Genomic DNA, 20,012 nt, shown 5'->3' on the forward strand with positions numbered 1-20,012 from the left:
TCATTTCCTCCTAAAGACAAGAACCATCCTCATCAAACTTATTTATTTATTTATTTTTTTAAGCTCTGCAATGTCGCTGGCCTGGATGTAGAGAGGGGCCCTGTCAAGTTCTCATCTGGAAACTAGCAGCATGGAAAACAATCAGTTGAGATCCCATGTGATCAAAACTGTGAATGTCTGTACAGATACAGTGGATCATCCTTTTTCTTTTCTTTTTTTTTTTTTCTTTTTAAAGTTAGATTTATTAGATGATGAGATGGGCAGATGATTGCACACACACACAAATGGGCCAGGAGCTACAGGATCATTATTTTTGTTGTCATTAGTGATATTGGCCAGCCTGCTAAAAGTCACTGAGTCCATGTGGTTACTTCTGCTAATTCATGTGTACACAAACTAGAACAAACTCACCTGGGTGAGAAGTACATGTTTTCTAATTTAGTAGTTCTGATAGGCCATGTTCTTCCACTTGCAGCTATGCATTTTTTAAAAAAGAATGGGGTCATTATAAAGCAACATTGAGTGCCTCACAGAAGGAGATGTTTTCCAGGACCATGCTCTGAGGTGCTAGAATGACAATCTCCTGAGAAAAGACTCTGAACTCTACAAGACAGAGAAGGAAGGGATAAACCACCAGGTTTTCTCCAAAGTGCATATCAAGTGCACGAAGTGACATAGAGAGAGAGAGATGACAATGTACCTAATTCTTAAGGGAAAGTAAGTAGGAATTTGGCTCAAAAAAATATTCACAGCATCAGCTATCTGGAAAGAAACTTCGAATTCCTGCTTTCTGGAAGCCAGCAGCATGTCACTGTTATCACCAAGATGTGTGACCAAGATGTGGTAGGGTAAGACTCACAGGACTAGGAACATGATTGGCATCAGGGCTGCCCTCAAAATTCTTGCCACAAATTCTTGGTAAAATTGTACTTCCCACCCCTTTGGTGTTCATCGCATCTATGTGACTTGCTCGAGCCAATGGAATGAGAACAGGAGTGATGACTGTCATGCTTTGGCAGATTTTAAGAGCCAATGAGTGATTAGCAACGTTCCCTTCTTCCAAACAGAATGATGGTGAACAAACTGACATGGTACCTCTGGAGTCCAGATCCCTGATATCCCAAATGAATACAGCCCTTGGCCGACTTGTGTTGGATATGCAGCAAAGATGAGAAATAAATTTTTGCCAATAAGATACAATATTCTGTCACTGAGGCATCATCAGCTTGACCACACCAATGTCGTACAGAATTGCTTTGACCAAATTATAATTATAATTCTTATTTGACCACTTTGTATACAGAGACAATATTTACTTATATGAAGACCTGAAAATGTGAAAATAAAAGCAAAAGTAGCAGAAAAGGAAATTTGGAGAAGAGGCAAGTGTGGCCTTTTAGGCAGAGGAAGCCTCCAGATCATGTGTTCCTAGTTCAAAGTAATGAGGGCCAACAAAGTGAGCGCTGTCAGCTGTCCTCAGGGCTGTCTCCTACTCAAAGCAGAGGGCCTGATACATTCATGGCTGAGCCTGTGATGATTTCCTCTCTTAAAAGGTAGATACACATCCATGAGAAATGGAAACAAAAGCAATACTGAGTAATATCAAGTTATGTAAGCTAGACTTAAGAAAAATATCTGGGTTTAACAGCTTAGCAACTGTCCTTTTCTGTCCCAGCCCTTGAGGCAGTCATGAGTGGCAGGGCCAGTGTCAGAGTCTGAAAAGCATCTGGACCTTCAGAGGGGCCAGGAAATATGAGATTAGGCTCACAGAGGCTGGTAGGATTGTGACCAAGGTGATGAGCAGAGCTGAGTTCAGGGTATACGGCCATACCAAGGCCAAGGAGGCAGCTGGAGCAAAGAAAATCACTGGCAGGGTCGGAAGAACAATGTAGGGTAAGTGAACTAGTCAGGCTTTTATGCCACTAGCTTCTGTGTCTATCACCTGCGGCCTTGAATGCAGGAGGAGGTTGGGAGCGTGAGCACAGGCACGCAGGCCTGATGGTGGGCACCTGGAGTGTGGTGTGGGTGTGCGTAAGTGGGAGCACCTGAGCCTGAGGCTGACGATATGAGGGCAGCATCTCCCAGGGACAAAATGGCTACACCAAAACGGCTGCATGAGGACATGTGATTACAGATGCAGGACCATGAGACAACACAAGAGAGAGCCCAAAGGAAAAGACTAACGATTCCCCCTACCTGCCCCGTGCTTGTTGGCACTAAAACCAGGTACGCACGGGTTGGGGGTTGTTGACTATTCAGTGGTGTGACAGGAGTTGGGGGAGGGCAGGGAGGAGGCTCAGTGAATGCCTGGATTAGATTATATGTAGTCATGACCGTTTACAATCCAGACAAGAATATTTTACCAGGTACTCTGAACAGTAGGATCATATTAATAATAAAAGTAGGACAACTATTTTCAAAGTTACAATGATGCTTAGAATTTTCAAAGTACTTAGAATGGTGCTTGACACATTGATTGTTAAGTGCTCAATTTTAGTCACTCATATCAGTATTATGAATGTACTTGAAAAGATCATTTTTAAGGCTATATGTAACTAACCCTTGACTGCTTTTTTGAATTGGCCTCCTACCCATTGCTTCTCCTTAGGAACAGAAGAAAATCTAATTCATTCATTTGGTAAATACTTGCTAGGTACCACAGGGATAGAGACACAAAACAAAACCATTTTTTTTTTCTTTTTTAATTTATTTCTACATCATTCTTCATTTTGGACCTTTTTCCATCTCAGTTGTAGTCCCCTTGGACTTCCTACCACCAATTCATCTGTGTGCCACCACCATAATCCCATACACCTTTCCCTCCTCCATTTTTTATCCCATTCCCCACTTCACCCCCATAAAACTTCTCTGGTATATAGTTGTTCATGGCTTTTCATTTTTCCTTTATTACAATCACTTTTCTTTTCCCCTGGTCCCTTGTGCTCCTGCTATGAGTGAAATCATCCAGTATTTTTCTTTATCTGTTTGGCTTATTTCACTGAGCATTATCCCTTCCAGCTCCATCCATGTTGCCACAATGGGCATGAGCTTTTCTTTTTTGATTGCTGAGTAATATTCCATTATGTATATGTACCACATCTTTTTAATCCAGTCATCTACTTTTGGGTATTTGGGTTGATTCCATGTCTTCCCTATTGTAAATAAAGCAGCAATAAACATGGGGGTGCAGGTGTGTTTTTCAATCAGTGTTTTTGTGTCTTTTGGGTAGATACCTAGGAGAGGGATTGTTGGGTCCTATAGAAGCTCCATTTTTAGCAATATGAGAAACCTCCAAACAGTTTTCCATAGTGGTTGTACTAGTTTGCATTCCCACCAGCAGTGCAGGAGAGTTCCTTTTTCTCCACATCCTCGCCAACATTTGTTATTACTAGTTGTTTTAAAATGTGTCATTCTCACTGTGGTGAGGTGGTATCTTATTGTGGTTTTAATTTGCATATCTCTTATTACAAGTGATGTTGAACATTTTTTCATATTCTTGCTGGCCATCTCCATTTCCTCTTTGGAAAAGTGTCTTTTTAGCTCTTCTGCCCATTTTCTTATGGGGTTGTTTATTTTTGCTCTTTGTATTTATTTCAACAGCTCTTTGTATATCTTTGTGATCAATACTTTATCATTAGTATTGTGTGAGAAAATTTTCTCCCAATCAGTGGGATGTCTGTTTGTTTTATTTAATGTCTCTTGCTATACAGAAGCTCTTTAACTTGATGTAGTCCCAGCTGTTTATCCTTTCCCTCACTATCCTTGCTTTGGGTGTTGTATCTTTAAAGATGTTACTGAGGTGTACGTTGTGTGGTCTTTTGCCCACCTTTGCTTAGAAGTATTTTATATAAAAACCCATTTTCAAGGATATAAATGCTGTAGGAACAGATTTGTACATCTGTAGTCATATAAGAATTATTCAAAAAAGCCAAAATGTGGAAATAAGCCAGATATCAGGTGAAGAGATAACAATGTGTTATCTCCCAACAATGGAATGTTACTCAGTCTTCAAAAGAATGAAATTCTGATAGATGCCACATCATGAATGAACCTTGAAGACTTTAAGTTAAATGAGCCAGACATAAAATTAAAAATATTTAGATGAAGTACCCAAAGTAGCCAAAATCAGAGAAACAAGGTATCAGGAATGAAGGAAATGAGAAGTAGACTATTTAGCGTTTCAGTTTCTGTTTGGGGATATTCCTGATAACATGCTTCTGATGAGTGGTATTTAAAAAGGCACTGAATTTGAGCCCCTTCTAGATTCTACCCCTCGTTTTGGAGGGAAATGGTAGTGGTGGATGAGTATGCATAATGTCACTGTGTGTTTAAAATGCTTAAGATGGTTTATTTTATGATAAGCATATTTAATCACAATAAAAATAAAATTTTAAAAAAAGCAATGCTGCGGAAGAAGGTGCCTCATGGCTCATGTTTAGCAACTGTGACTCTCAGGGTTTATTTCTGGGAAATACCTTGATAGTAATTACTATGTGTCAGCTCCCTATAAGGATGGAAAAGCTGCTCTCCACTTGCTCTTAAAACTGCAGATCTGTTGAGCTGCATCAGGGAAGTAGATTTGCCTTTTTCCCTCCCCTGGAAGCAGAGAAGTATTCTCCCTGCAATTGAAATCTCAACACTCAGGAACAACTTCCCTCGAGAGAGGAAACTCTTTGGGAAAGAGGATGAGAGACACTTCACCCATCCTGTTCTGCCTGCCCTGTCCAAATCAGTCACTTGAGAAGTGATGGAGCTCAGAGGTTCTTTCTGGGCCACTTCAGTAGAAAAAGGCCAGCACTATTTAAGGTTACTGCAGGAGTCAACTCCTCCACAAAGTGTACCTTCAGAACTTGGTTCATTTTAGCTCATGACTTTAGAGGTCACAGGATCCAAATTACTCAGCAACTGGCCAGCACTTTGTCAGCATGTGGTCACAGGCAGGCAGTAATTCATGGTCATATGTACTGACATTATAATGACTGACTAATGGGGGGCAGCAGGGGGTGAAACTCAGAGTATCTTAAGTTATCAATTAAAAAGCAGCCATTGCTTAAGAGGACACTGATAAACAGACTGAGAAAGGCTGTGCTGAGAAGTTCCACCTAATTAAAATGAACACATGTTCCTGATGACATGCTTCTGAAGAGTGGTATAAATAAAGGCACTGAATTTGAGCTGCTTATAGACTCTACCCCATGGTCTTTTCCTGGTTGTGGCAAGAGGGACTTTTACTCTGAGAAGTAGTCCTCCCCTCCCGAGAGACAGACCACTGCCAGGAATTCTCCAAGCCAGTCCACCCACCCTGTATTGGCAGTATCCCCTTCCTTGCCAGTAGACTGACTACCTTCCTCTTTTACTGCCAAATGAATTGTATGCTGAAGTTGTTGTAATGTGGTTTTTTTCCCCAATAAGCCATATTGTGGTTATATGCATTTGGTTTGAGTGGTGCAGAATTTGGCTTGAGTGGTGCAGAAAACCTTTCTGCTCTGATGGAAGCTGGCCCTTGAGACATCCAAACCTGACATAACGTCCACACTATGGGCCATGTCCAACCCATCACAGTGTCGGGCACACCTACAGGAATGTTCCCAGTAAATTCTCCCTTTCTTAAAAGCATGCTCAAACCACCTGACCCCTCTCTGCCTCATTTTCCAGTCCGTTCTTCATGGACTCCTGCTTGCTTGCTCCAGTGTGCATCCTCAGCTTAACTCCTGTGTTAGACACACATGCCTGCCTGCCCTGATTCTGAATGTTGTTTCAAGTTTTCCTCCTGGGTCACAATTTAAGGAACACCCGATCCTAGTCAGTTTGGCTCCTGAACCCACACTCTTTTTTTTTTTTTAAGATTTATTTATTTATTTATGTATACAAGCCAGAGGTGTAGGGGCAGTGAGAGGATTCACCAGACAGTGGGGAGCAGAACAGGCAGACTGACAAAGTACACTGCTGAGGGGAGCAGCGGGCTAGACAGGAGAGGTCTAACACGCCATGTGGGTCACCTTTGGGACAGGGATCGAACTTGCATTGAAGCAGCTGTGGGTCACTTGCAGCGCTAAGTCCTAACCGGTTGCACCACCAGGGAGGGCCCTGAAGCCATGCTCTTATGATTCCCACCTGTGGGAAAACTTGACAAAGAACTCGTATTTCTAATCATTTTATAGTGGTGGTAGATATTCGAAACAATACCTAAAGGATTTGAGTATTGCATGTACATAAGCATGTTCAATTTTAATGAACTGTGAACAATTCCTTAGTCTAATTAGTAGAAATCTGTGAAGTGATTAAAATGTGCCTGGTATGGCAGAGGTTGGCAGCCACAGTTTGACTGTAAACAATCTCTCTCTATCCTGTTACTTTAAGGGCTTCATCTCCCAACTCAATTCATTTCCAGGCAAAGAGAGCAATTTTGGCATAAAAAGGACAGCATATATCACCATAATGAGAAAATGTATTCAAGTAAAACCTAGCATGTTATAGCGTAGGTTCCTAGATAGGCAGCACCCTCCAGAGCCTTCTCCTGGGGCAGACAGTCATCTTTTGCCTCCACTCACAAATGCTAAGTACGGGACCACATTCATCTTCTAAAGGGTTAAGAGAAACATTTGCTTAAGGCAAACGTTTGCTTAAGGCCAATGAAAGAACAGACTCAGAAGGACCAAAGCAAAGATATAAAAAGATTTTGAATCCCTAAAGTTAAAGTTAAATGTCAACAGGCCAAATGGAAATTTGGCTGAGGCTAGATGGCTGGATACAGAGAATAAATCAAGTGACATTCTAGGAGCACCCAGAATCCACAGGCTGATTTATGATCACAGGAGGGTCAACATATATTGCAGACTCAAAAAGGGAAAGCCCTTTGAGGATGACAAAATTACAATGTGTATTCATTCACTCAACATAAATTTATTGAAGACAAACAAAACATAGAAAGTGATACAAGAGGGTCAGTAAGAAATTATTTTAGATAAGTAGTTAAAATTAAGCATGTATCATTTGTACAAAAACACTGAAATTATTTGGAAAGAAAACTCTTAAATATAGCAATACATGGACGGTATTGGCAAATTACCCTTTGTGTTTTCCAAAGCTTTCTGGGAAATTACTCAAAAATTGTTTTTAAACAGGGGAAAGAAAGACAGGTAGATGTAGAACTAAAAAGAGCTCAGATACAAAGGAAAAGAAAAGGTTGTGGATTAAGATGGATAAGGAAAAGTTAAGAATTGTATTGACCTGAGACAAAAGAAAGGTTAATAAACTGCAAACTCAATCATAAATTTAGTAAGTGAAGATCTAATCCAAGCAGTTTTATTTCCTCTTTGGCCTGCTGCCTTTCTGGAGTAGAGGTCAGTATCCAGATAGTGAATACTTTAGGTTTGTGGGCTACACAGTCTGTGTCATAACTACTCAACTCTGCAGTTATAGTGCAAAGTAGCCAGCCAATATATAGCTGTGTTCCAGGAAAAGTTTATTTTACAAAAAGAGGGAGTGAGTCTGATTAGCGGTTTGTTCATCCCAGTCCTAGAGACTCATAAATGCTCATTACATTCAACTGAATCTGACATTGTTGGAAACCAAAATCTTGATCCTGTCCTTATCTTAATTTTAAACTGTGAGTCTACAAGTGACTTTTTTTTTTAAGATTTATTTATTTATGCATACAGAACTGGGGTACAGGCCAGAGGTGCAGGGGCGGTGAGAGGATTCACCAGAAACAGAGTGGGGAGTAGAACAGGCCGCCTGACAAAGTACACTGCTGAAGGGAGCAACAGGCTGGTCAGGAGAGGTCTGCCATGCTATGTGGGTCACCTCAGGGGCGGGGATCGAACTCATGCTACAGTAGCTTCAGCTTCTTAGGGCTGTGTTCGTACCCGCTGCACAACCAGGGAGTGCCCATGAGTGACTTTTAAGAAGTCACTTTGCGGCCCTCCCTGGTGGTGCAGCGGGTTAAAGCACTGCACTAAGAAGCTAAAGCCACTTCTGCATGAGTTTGATTCCCGCCTGCCCCAGAGGTGACCACATGGCGTGGCAGACCTCTCCTGACCCGCCCGCTGCTCCCCTCAGCAGTGTACTTCATCGATCTGCCTGTTCTGCTCCCCACTCTGTCTTTGGTGAAACCTCTCGCCACGCCTGAGCCTCTGGCTTGTACCCCAGTTCTGTATGCACAAATAAATAAATCTTTAAAAAAGAAGTCACTTTGCAAGCAAATCCTCTTAGACCTTCTGAGCTACATGGGATGGAAATTGAGCCCTGCTCTTTCTGCTAAAGAAACTATGAACATACTGTAAAATTTTGGGGGATCCTGCCCTTGGCCTAGTACCCAAAGCCATCTTTGCAAGCTCTATTCTGCATGCAGAAATGGGCTGCATGAACGGAAAGATGGTCTTTTCACACGCACTGACAAAGGAGCCAGGTAAAAAGATTTAATAGTGGGTATCAAATCCTGTGTCTCTATAGCTCATTCTTTAGCAAGGAAAGAATTAAATCCTGTATTGCCATCCTCTAGAATCAGCCTATCTTTAGGTTGGGACAGCTTAGTACAAAAATCCCTATCAAGAATAACTACATTCGTAATGTCAATGAATCCTTGTTCTTACCTATATAAACTAAATTCAAAGTTGTGTTTACTGGAACAGTTCACACAGAGTAAACTCTGTCAGGAAGCTTCCCGGTCCACATTCACTTTGTTATCAAAAATACTCTTTAACTCATTGTCTTTTAGACTTTAATTTTGGTAAACAAGACTAGCTGTCCCTGCCCAGTAAGGACTCCCCACAAAAATATGACCTTTACTCCTGAGACAAGCAGCCACTCCAAGGCGCCATCCTGTGTCTCCAACCTTTACCTTGCCTTCATTCCTGATGTCGTCAGTATAAATGCAAAATTATTTAAGGCAGCAGGCAAAGAGAAAAATCTTCCACACTAAAATAGGCAACACATTTCACCTTAAGCAGTGAAGACTTCCTGGAGTGGTTTTCTACCATACGGTGTGCTCTGCTCTAACCTAGACTTTTTGTTTCTATAGTCTAATAATCAAAAAACTGGGTAGGAAAACAAAGATGAAAAAAAAAATCTTACTAAATTATGAACTTCTTGAGGACAGGAACCATGTGTTATTTACCTTTATTATCATTATGCCTAGCCAAAATACCCTGGTGTGTGGCAGATCAGGTAATGTTTGGTGGGGAATAAGTAAGTTTGTCAAAACATACATGTTCTCCAAATCCCCTCAGGCATGCTTGAAAATCAGCAAAATCCAAAGGGAAGTTAGAAACTTTCCAAATGCAAGTAGGGGAGCAAACTATACCTCACTTTCTCCAACAGACTCACCATCTTGAGTGTTTGGAGTCAGGATTTGGGTCTGGAGTTCCTGCAGGCTAATTCCCAGACATTTGCAGACCTCCTCTGGGCTATAGGGCTCCGGGTGAAGGAAGTCCTCTGTGATCAGCAGCATTTCTTCCAGGGTGACCCCCAGTTTGGCCTGTACCTCCTCCAGTCGCAGTATTTTATCCCACTGCAAGTTTTTGTACTTAGCCAGGAGCTGCAAGTCCAAAGCAAGATAACCGTCAGCTTTCACTTCAGAAGCTGATATGTACTATTTTAATTAGAGAAATTCAACTTTAAGCTGTTGTTTCCATTCAGTCTATCCAAATTTCCCACCATTGCTTGAAAACGCACACTGGGTTCAGATGTTTGGAATTAAACATGCTTGTGTGACACTTACAATCTAGTTAAGTATTTGTCCTTAACAAAAAAAAGAAAAAAATGAATCCCGCACTGATTACTTTGCCTGTCACCACTTGCCCTCAGGGCCTTTCTTTGAATCATTTTGTTCTTTTATTCCTATTCAGTTCATCTCTAACACACAGTTCTCTATAAAGACTACAGAAAACTACTCACATCTCACGTGACCTGGGTCCTGAGGTGGACACTGTATGCCCGATTTCATTAAAGCACTTCCTGTTTACTACATGGCTCTTTGAAAATGGCTAATGAATTTAAGTATCTGGGCGTTTGGAGCAAAGTCCCAGATTTTAAATGAAAACCTCATTGGTGACCTTATGAAAAACTACTTCATTAGGTTGCTGGTCGTACGAGAGCATGATGTTTCTTCACCCTCAAGACAACAGTTTGGCTCCAATTGCATCTCTCCAACCTGCTGAGGGGGGTTAAGTACAAACCAAACCTTTTCAACCAGGTTTACTCATGGGAATCCCAAGCCAGGTCATTTCTCTCATTTTCCCCAAACTACTGACTAAACTCTCCACAGTCTAACAATCAAAACAGCAGATTTCTCTCATATGAGGTCTATGGTCTATAAAATTAATGCCGTGGGTGTGAAGACTGCAGGTGCAGAGAGTACAAACAGCAAAAAGAAGCTAGCAAAACCAGGGAAACTAACTTCGAAGGAAATGTGCATCTGATTTACTCTTCTATTACATTTGTGACTGGATTTCTTTCTTTTCTACAGGAAGCAGGGTTTACCAAAAGATCCTTGTACTTTGGTTAGGGCCACTCACTTCTGAAGAATGTTAATAACATAAGTCCTTATATTCATTAATCCAATTTTTTTCAAACTGGCTCATTTTTTTGAAAGCAGTTAATGAATTTATGGCAAAAATGGGAAGAGACAATAGTATTATATTTTTGTTGTTGTTCAATTATTTCACAGAATGTGGCGCCATTTTTAAAGCCAGAACACAAGCTAATACCTTCTGATCTTGCTTGTTTAGCATATTTAGTTCATTTTTATATGTGAACTGATAACCTCCACAGATTGGTTCATTCATTGATTCGTGCACCTATGATCTACTTGCCAATGTATTCCAAAAATAATTTAAGAAAACTGAGAAATATGTACATAAAACAAAAGAAAGATATAAAAGGCTTATAAAGAAAAGGAACTGAAATCGATCTAGAGTAACACTTTCTCAAAACACAGATTCAAATCAAACTGAGGTAAGCAACAAAGCTCACAGAAATAATTAACACTTGTACAGTGCTGTATGGTTTAAATGTCTTTTTTAGCTCTTAATCCCAACAACCCTGTGAGAAAGGCATTCTTAATTCTATTTAGATGCAAGAAGAGAGAAGGTCTTACCCAAAGTCACCTACCAAGTAAGAGTTGGAAAGTTAAGGTAGGAACTCTATTCCATTTGCCTTCCCCAAACCAACGTTCTCAATGAAACCTGCCTGATGTCCATGCCATAATTACTTACCTTAGTTCAAATCACCACTCACGTCTTAGAAGAGGATTTCTAAGCCCAAACTAAGGTTTGTGTTAGAAGTGAACATTCCATTGATTTTTAAACACTTCGATAAATGTATTCCTTAAATTAGGAGAGTAGACTGTCTTCCTAAGACCCTTTCAAGTCAATCATTATTCCAAGGCACCATCTCTGGCCTCCCTTGAACAAATCACCAGCTTCCGGCACTTATTCCCAGGAACCTGGCTGAGGGATGTGTGAGGAAGAAGTCTGAGAGGGATGCCTGCAACCACAAGGTAGTTTTCAAAGTAGCCTCCCAGGGTGCTTTTCTGGCCTACGCAGAGGCACTGACACACAGAAGTTCACATTCACTCCTGCAAAATCCCTATTTGCTGTGGGGACCACTTAGCCCTCAGCTGGAAGTTTCACACAGCCAATTTGGTGTGTATTTTAATTAGGAATGAAATCTACCACATGTCCTCAATGACAGCTGCATGGCCAGAGCCGCCGAACAGTGCACTACTTGTGGGAGTAAAATAGGAAAGCCACTTAAGCCCTTTGAAATTTGGCTCAGGAAACAGAAAGATGACTTGCAGATGAGGGAAGTGGGTGGGGAAGATTGCTGTAACTCAAAGACTGAACTCGTTGAGGGATTTGTCACTGTGGTGCCGGTGACTGGCCTACTTCACAATTTGTAAAGCAGGGCTGTGAGTCAGGGCTGTGGGGTGTTTCATCACAGGTTCCTCGCTCAGTAGCAGAGTGGGCAAGGAGGGGAAAGCCACTCTTTGCCAACAGTCACCATTTTCTTTTCACCACTGCAAGCACTGGATATTCACTCCAGGGCGCTTCCTGAGCTTATCCCATGGACAAGAAAGGAGGCAACAAATACTTTGTCTGCCATACAGAAACAGGCATATTAATGATTTTAGGACCTTGCTTTCTCTCAGAAGCTGGCAATGAAAGAGAACTGGGAGGGGGGAGGGGGATTCTTAGAAACAGTGGTAAAGTAGTAGGTGAGACAAAAAGGTGCACTGAGATGAACCAGTAAAGCCGGGCCTGTAGGGACCAGGTAGGCCTTTGGGACCCACCTGTATTTACAAACTTCAGATGTGTTTGACCAGTATTCAAGAAAGCTGGGCTACTTCCCCACTAATGCTCATCATCACTGCCTGAGGACTGTGTCCTATGATACTGGTCCCTGCTACCCACAGGTTGTTCAGGTGTAAGCTCTAAGTTTACCTGCAGCCAGAAAAGTCCTTGGTTTGAGAGGGTAAGAAGGTATGAGAGTAACAGCATGCCAGGCTGTGGGGGTCAGGGCCTGTGTGTCAGAATCCACCATTCTCACTTGTTCATTGCATGTGGCAATATGGACCAAACCTTGGATAGAGTACCAAGACTTCATCACCAGATCCACAAAGGGTATAAACTTTCTAATATTTTTCTGAGTTCACTTTAAAAACAACTCATTCAACAAGTTGTTTCCCACACGACAAACGTAGCTGTGGTGTTATTTTTGGTTATTTCAACCACCCATGCTTATTTTTGAAATTTAAAAAAAAAAAATGCATGCAAGTTCGAAGTTCTAAAGAAAACACAAAGTGAAAAAAGCATCTGTACACACACCAGTGGGATAGTGGGATAATCACCAATTGCCCTTTTGATAATCATATAATTTATTTACACATACTTTACCCAAGCCTACATAGAGTCTGACATAAATGGATTCACACATAGCCATTTTTATTGTGGGCTTTTTTTTCTTGCTTTTCTTTTCCTCATGCCCTTCCCATTGTGTTCTCAGTACTGCTCAGTCATCGTGACTTCTGTATCCATGTTCCACACATTGCCAGCCAGTATGAACGCAGTCACCACACTGACCTTCCCCAATGGCAGACATCTCCACCGCCCATGTTGTCCATATTAGTTTGCAGGCCACAGAATAAATCTGCGGGTAGCCACACAGCTGTGCAGAATAGACCTGCTCTCATCTTCAGTGCATTCACAGCACAGGCTTTTTACCTCCAATGCACCCCAAGTGCTGTGCTCTGGATCTCATCCACACCTAGCTTCTGCGGGGAAGCAACAGGGACTAAGACCTGGACTCCTGAGTTTGGTACAAAACACAGCCCAACTTGGCCTTTAAAGCCCAATATGTAAAATGGGCCCTTAATAGCAACCTCACAAGCCACCATGAAGATTAAGATAACAAAAACACAGCACCGTTCATGCTCAAAAGCAGCCCTCTGCGAGGGTAGTTCCCAATCTTCCCTGTATTCCCCCACCTATCTAGCAACTTCTCCCCACTGACATCTTTTCCCATGTCTTCAAACATAAACGGATATCGCTTGTGTTAAAATTCCTTGTTCCTGAAGTTACCACTCTCTATTGCTCCCTCTCTTTCACAGTCCACAACTAGAATGAGCTGCTCATGGTTACCACGTCCAGGCCTCAGTAACCACTCCAACTAGGGCCTTCCAAAGACCCTTCTGGATCATCACTCCTCTTTCAAAATCACTGGGTTTTTCTCAGACCCCTTAGTCCTTAAGGAATCAGTAGATTCTAGCACTCTTCAGAGCTACCTTTTCCAATTTCCCTGTTTTACTGAATTTTCCGGGTTTGCCTTGCCTTTCTCTGGTCCTTCCGCCAGTTCCTTCCATGGTTCACTTTTGTCCTTTCAGTGTTTAATTGAAGCCGTCTCCTAAGTTTAACCTCTGGTCTCTGACCTTGTCATAGTCTTTCTCTCAGCAAACTGAACCTAGCTCTGCCTTTCAACTATCATCTCAGAACAAATACATCTGAAGACTAATGCCCCTAACAAAGAAAAAGATTCCAAACTCAAATCCTAGCCATTTAGAAGAACATTTCATAGGGAAGTCTCCCTGTCTCCCTCTTTCCAGTCAACTTCCATCCTACTTCACCAAGCCTATTGGGGGCTGCATTATGATTTCTATAATGTGCAGCCCCATTCCAGGAAGTGAATAAGTTCCATAAAAGTGCAGCCCTAAAAAAAAAAAAGTGCAGCCCTGACCTGACAGGCCAACGCTTTACCTCCACTCAGACACATGTGCATGCAATGAGTACTTACTCAATGACTCCCTACTGCTTTCCAGGATCTAGACAGACAGCAGCAAATAAAGCATTCATAACCCCTGACCTCATGGAGCTCACAGTCAACCCAAGGAGACAGATGTTAAAAAATAATTACACAGTGAATAGCATAACTCAATTGCGATAAACTGCTATAATGGAAAAATACAGGATGTGGTAAGAGCATGTAAAAGAACACTTAACATAATGAGAGTGGGGAGGGTGGTCAGGGAAAACTTACTCAAAGTAACTGTATGTGTGCCAAAGGAAGAAAGAAATCCCAGAGAGCCTTCTGCCAGACCCTTTACCAAGTCTAGTCACAGCTTCTCTCATACCCCTCCCTTTTTTATCCCAACCTCACTGACACTCTTAAGTCTCATCGACCAGTGCAAAAAGTAATTTTTCTAAAATACCTGCTACCAAAACCAGTGGCTTCCCACTGCTCCAGGACCAAGCCTGGGCGGTCCCTGGAACAGCACTGAAGGCCCCACTATAGTCTGGTTCCACAAAACACATCAATCCTATTCCCCAGTATGTGTGTTCTCTACCCTGTAGCTTGGACTCCCCATTCTCGGAACACCCCACTCTAGAGTCTTGGCACAGTGTGTCCCAATGAATTAACAGACTCAGTGAAACTGGCCACATTCTTGGGTATTTGGTTTTGCCCCACTCAAATTCAAGGAAACTGCCAAAGCCCCAAGAATATTATGCCTACTTCTCACATGCAACCACTAGGCAGAGAATAAGTTCCATATTGACCTCGAAGTAGTTGGAGCTAAAAAATCCAGTGAGTGATGGGCCCTGACCAGACAGGCTCTGTAAAGAATCCCTGTAAATCTTCCTTGAAGTGTCAAAGGACCACATGAAACTCTCTCCTTCATTACTTCACATGTTGCCACAAGTTGCTCAGGGAATGCAAAACAGCATAACATCCTTTCCCTCTCTGACTTCCCATAATCCTTATTATTGGCATCACACATTTTATCCCACAATATAATTGAGGGATACTCTCTTTTATAGACAGAAACAGTTATGGAGAAGTTTAGGCACTGAATATGTATAAAAGATGAAAAATTGTATGCTCGTTAAAAATTTCTGGTCACTGTTAATTTAAGAATATACAAATATGCTTCCTTAAAAGTATCATTTACGCAAGTACTGTAATAATTATAAATCTCTATTAAGTTTGCTTTGAACATTTTTTTAAAGATATTTTTTATTTATGCATATAGGAACTGGGGTGTAGGTCAGAGGTACCAGGGTGAGAATCTCCACCAGAGATACAGGGGGGTGCAGAAAAGGCAGATCCATCAAAATACACTGCTGAGGGGAGCATCAACTAAAACAGGAGAGGTCCGCTGCACCATGTCAGTCAGCATGGGATCACGTTCAGGCTGCAGAGGCCAGAGACAGCCTGACAGCGCTGAGACCTTAACCCCTGTGCCACCAGGAAGGTCGGGCTTTGAAATGTTTTTAGTTCAAATGATTCTATAAGACTCTTATTTTTTATGAATCTGCATCAATTAGCTTTTGGAAGCTGCTGGAAAGAAGAGGAGAGAGAGAGAGAGAGTGAGCGAGTAGGAGAGAAAGGAAGTTTGAGAATATAAGAAATTATCAACTTTAACATAAAACGAAATCAACTTTATTGATTTAGTCTAGTTCCCTGTGCTAAGTAGATATACTCATTTTCAAAAAAGGAGCTTGGTGAGATAGGAGGATAGGGAAAATATGTGTTATTCATTACAAACATACTATGCCCAGCTCCGATCAGACTCACTTTCAAAACTATCCTGATTAACCAACCACTTTGCCACTGACATTACATTTTTATAGTCCAAAACAATAGAGAGTTTATCCAGCTTGAGACAAGCTTCTTTACTTTTTAACATGGGTGTTTATTTCCCATTAATGAGAACATTTCCAAACAAAAAAATTACATTCATTCACATGTGGCCAAAAAATGGAAGAATGAAACCGTACTGTAAAGCAAGTGCATTTAGCAGAATGTCAGCCCATGTTCCTAGGCAAAGCCCACCCCTGAATTACTATCTATATGTGAAGTTCACATTCACAGTTATATTTTCATTTCCCTTCCAAATATAATCTTGAATCTTAGTAACTGCTGCAATGATTGAGAAAGTCTTGTGTTTTTCTTCCTTCCATATTTTCAAAGAAAGAAAAAAAGACTATTTAAGCCAGTGTGTTGCATCTATACCATATGGGATGAGTTGAGTATGTATTAAAAAGTTGAATTCATAAGTCAACTTTGTGGACCAAAATTTACCTTTAAGATGCACATGAAGTTATACAGTTAACTTTGGAAGACATCTTTAAGAAGAGGTTCTACAGTGTATAGTTTGCAGTTATGACTGCTTCCAGAAGATATGTCTTTGTTCTAGTTAACTCTCAAAAGACATCCTGATATTTTCATTACATTCAGAACCACAACTTTATTCCTCACTTTCTTCTTGCACTATAAAAAAAGTAGTCGCAACATAGACCCACTTCCTAGGCTGCCTATTTGCTTAGCTCCCCTTGTAGAGGGTGTTTAATTTCATGATAAAACTTTGAAAACAACTGTGTATGTTTGAGGTCTCCTCAGGAAGGCAACACTTACTCATCGACCTCAAGATAAAACATCAACAAAAATAAGCCCTCAAACAAATAAGACACTAATTTCTTCCATCTTCTGAAGAGGAAGCTTGTCCTAAAGCAAAACAAGCTCACTGAAACCTTAATATTGTACAGTTTACTATTGCTTCATATATGTGTATGAAACTGGTAGCATGTACAGTTTAAGAGCAAAACATTTCTTTTACACATATTTTAGAAATCATCTAAATAAGTAAATTCCAATTTTAAAACCTCTACATGATGATTGTAAAACACTTAATCCCAAAATTATCTATGAAAAAAAATATTTCTGGAATCATCATATCCCTACTCTCCCCAATTTTAAAGCTGCAGTGGGGTGGGAATGAGAAACGAATGGCAAATCAGTCACAAGGGATAATGACACCTTAAACATTTCCCTGCTAGTTAGGCAGCGCTGGGCACAAAATAGGCATTTGGGGGAAAAACATGAAATAGAATTGAGAAATAGGTCGGGGCAGGTAACTCAGGGGAGTGGTCATTCATTTATCCAACAAATGTTTACCCTGTCCCTACTTTGACGTAAACACTATGCCAGGATTGAAGGATAGAAGGGGCATCCAGATGGGCATAGTCTTGGATCTCAGGTCAGGTAAACTAAAACAGGAGAGAGGAGAAAGGCATTGAACAACTATGCTAAATGTCATAACTGACAAGTGCAAGCGCTGTGAAATATTAAGGGGGCCTGAACTTATCCTGGAGCAAGAGTCAGAGGAGACTTCCCAGAGGATATTTAAGCTGAGACTTCCAAGAGAGCAGGGGAAGAATGTTCTGGATATGTGCCAAGTCCCTGAGTGAGAAGGCGCATCGACTGCAGTGTAACAGAAGTGGGGCTGCTCAGAGAGGCGATAATGAAGTGTGTAGGCATCAGACCTCCAGGGATCATTAAGTGGTGACGAGGCCTTTTTTTATTTTATTCTGGTGAATGGAAAGTTTTCCCAGAGATGGAAAGCTTTTAAAAGGCATTAGGCAGGGAAATTACCTGATCAGATTTAAATTTCTAAACCTCATTCTAACTGCTATTTCAAGAATGACTGGAAGAAAGCACAATGGAGCTTCTGACACAGAATCCACTCCCCAGCACCCAGCTTCAGTACTCTCAACTTTCTGGTCAGATCATGTTCCATTCTGAATCACTTTTTGCAGTAGCTAGTTACATATCACCTGATCACAAACTAACAACTTCCAATTTGTCTTCCCAGTTTAAACTCTATCTTCTCTACTCTATTTTCACGTTCTATATCATTGCATAGTCTCATGCTTTCAGGGATACAAGAGATCTTCTGCGAACACTTCCACACTGCTTTAAGGCTTGACTGGCAAGGGTCTTCTAAGCTGTAGAACAGAGAATTATCAGGATTCCCTTCAGGTTTGTGTTTCCCTAGAAAGCATGTAGTGTCTTACAGTAAGGCTGTATCTTAAGGGTGTTCACTCAAACAATGGCCCAGCTAAAAAATAGTACACCTGAGGGAATTTGCTAAGGAGGCAAAGAGGCAAGAAGTCAAAGACTTCAGCTGTCTTTGTTGAGGAAACAATCCAGTCATTCTTATCAATTGCCTCCATCTATCATTCTCCATCTATAGAGTTAACCCATGGCCTATGCTTCACAGATAGAAGCTATTCCCTTCCTCTCAAGATGAGGGAGGGACCCTCACTTCCAAAGAAAGTGCAGGACACACAATTAGGTTTATTTATTTCTTGAATTTGGGATAAAATTGCTGTGTGCCTGAAGGCTTCCCATCAGAATGCTATTACAGTCAGAATATTGCTATAAATTTTAGGTAAAGTAATAGAGAACAAAGAGCAGGACAAAAGAAAGCCTACTGGTTTGCCAAGCTCATACCTTTGCAGCCAGCCGACACTCCATCACCCTGATATTGAAATGTGAAGTTGCTGCCTTATTCATTTCCACACAACTGTTGGCAATCACAAACACTGCTCCACTTGGGAGTTTCACATCGGTTGCCCTCAAAGGACTAAATTCTATTAACTTGGCCTATAAGAAGAAAAGTGACAGGTGAGTTCTAATGTATTGGGATTCAGAAAATATTTAATCATTTATCCATATATTTACCTGAGAAAATTTCTCCAAAAATGCATTCATCTATTCAAATATTATTCATTCATTGACTTGTAGGCTTTATATAGAAGGAACTGGAAATACAACACTGAAGAAGAGAAACAATATTCCTGCCTTTATAGAACTTATACTCAACTGGGAAGGGCTATCATACAGACCTACATTTCCCAGTTATATTAAAAGAATAGCAAAGCACAGAGCAGTATCTAGAAACAAAGATGAAGCACCCTACGAAACTAGAGCCTGGTTTAGGCTCCTGTGAAAAAAGGGGGAGATTTACATTGAATCTTAAAGGTTGAGAAAGAGTAGGTAGACAAAGAGTTTCTTTCCCCAAATTGGAAGCCAAGAAGAGGCAACATATACAAGTTCAGAGGTTAAAAAAAAAAATGTGGAATGTTAATAGAGCTTTTGGTATTGGGATTTGTGTGGAGCCTATATAGAGCTTGACGCATGAGGAGTGGTAAGAGGTAAGGGTGGAGGGGTAAAACAGAGGTCAGATCATGAAGTACTTTGCAAACCCAAAGAATCTGGATTTTGTTCAGCCTCGATAGCTAACTTATATTACTATCAGGACCCTTTCCAGTATTTCTGCTTGTCAGGTCTTATCCCAAACACCCAAAGTATTTTCTTAGCATGAAACTAAATTTTCCCCTGGCTCATATCTTTGGCTTAGAGTAATCAACAACAAATATTCTTAATAAAAAGAAATCCAGGTATTCTTGGAAAGTAGCCAAGTCTGCAGGGGTCTGATGAAAAATGAAGAAAAGATTTAAAAGACATGTCTGCTTCTATTTTGGAGTTGGGCACTTTATGGGCAACAACCAGAACCTCTGCTCTACCTAACAGAGTTGATATCCAAGGGGAAGTGGTATTCATCTAAGGAATTCATTCCTGGCTTACAGTCAACATTCTTTTTCCCACCACTGAAGCCCCAAAAATGTTGACAGAGAAAAATGATACCCGGGAGTAAATTATAAAAAGAGGGGGTG

General features: G+C 41.0%; 1 protein-coding gene across 2 annotated transcripts in view; it reads right to left on the bottom strand.

Moving 5' to 3' along the window:
• The window catches only part of GALK2 (galactokinase 2), a 110,212-nt gene that overhangs the window by 24,374 nt on the left and 65,826 nt on the right, over window positions 1-20,012 (bottom strand). For both annotated transcript variants that reach the window (XM_004687812.2, XM_004687813.2), the window contains exons 7-8: window positions 18,787-18,939; window positions 9,328-9,538 (exon numbers count right to left, since the gene is read on the bottom strand). In XM_004687812.2, the coding sequence (XP_004687869.1) occupies window positions 9,328-9,538; window positions 18,787-18,939 (364 nt within the window). The remainder of the gene's footprint in view (window positions 1-9,327; window positions 9,539-18,786; window positions 18,940-20,012) is intronic.

The sequence above is a fragment of the Condylura cristata genome, unplaced genomic scaffold, assembly GCF_000260355.1.
Source record: "Condylura cristata isolate star-nosed mole 26May11 unplaced genomic scaffold, ConCri1.0 scaffold00023, whole genome shotgun sequence".
In the NCBI taxonomy this organism is placed as follows: Eukaryota; Metazoa; Chordata; class Mammalia; order Eulipotyphla; family Talpidae; genus Condylura; species Condylura cristata.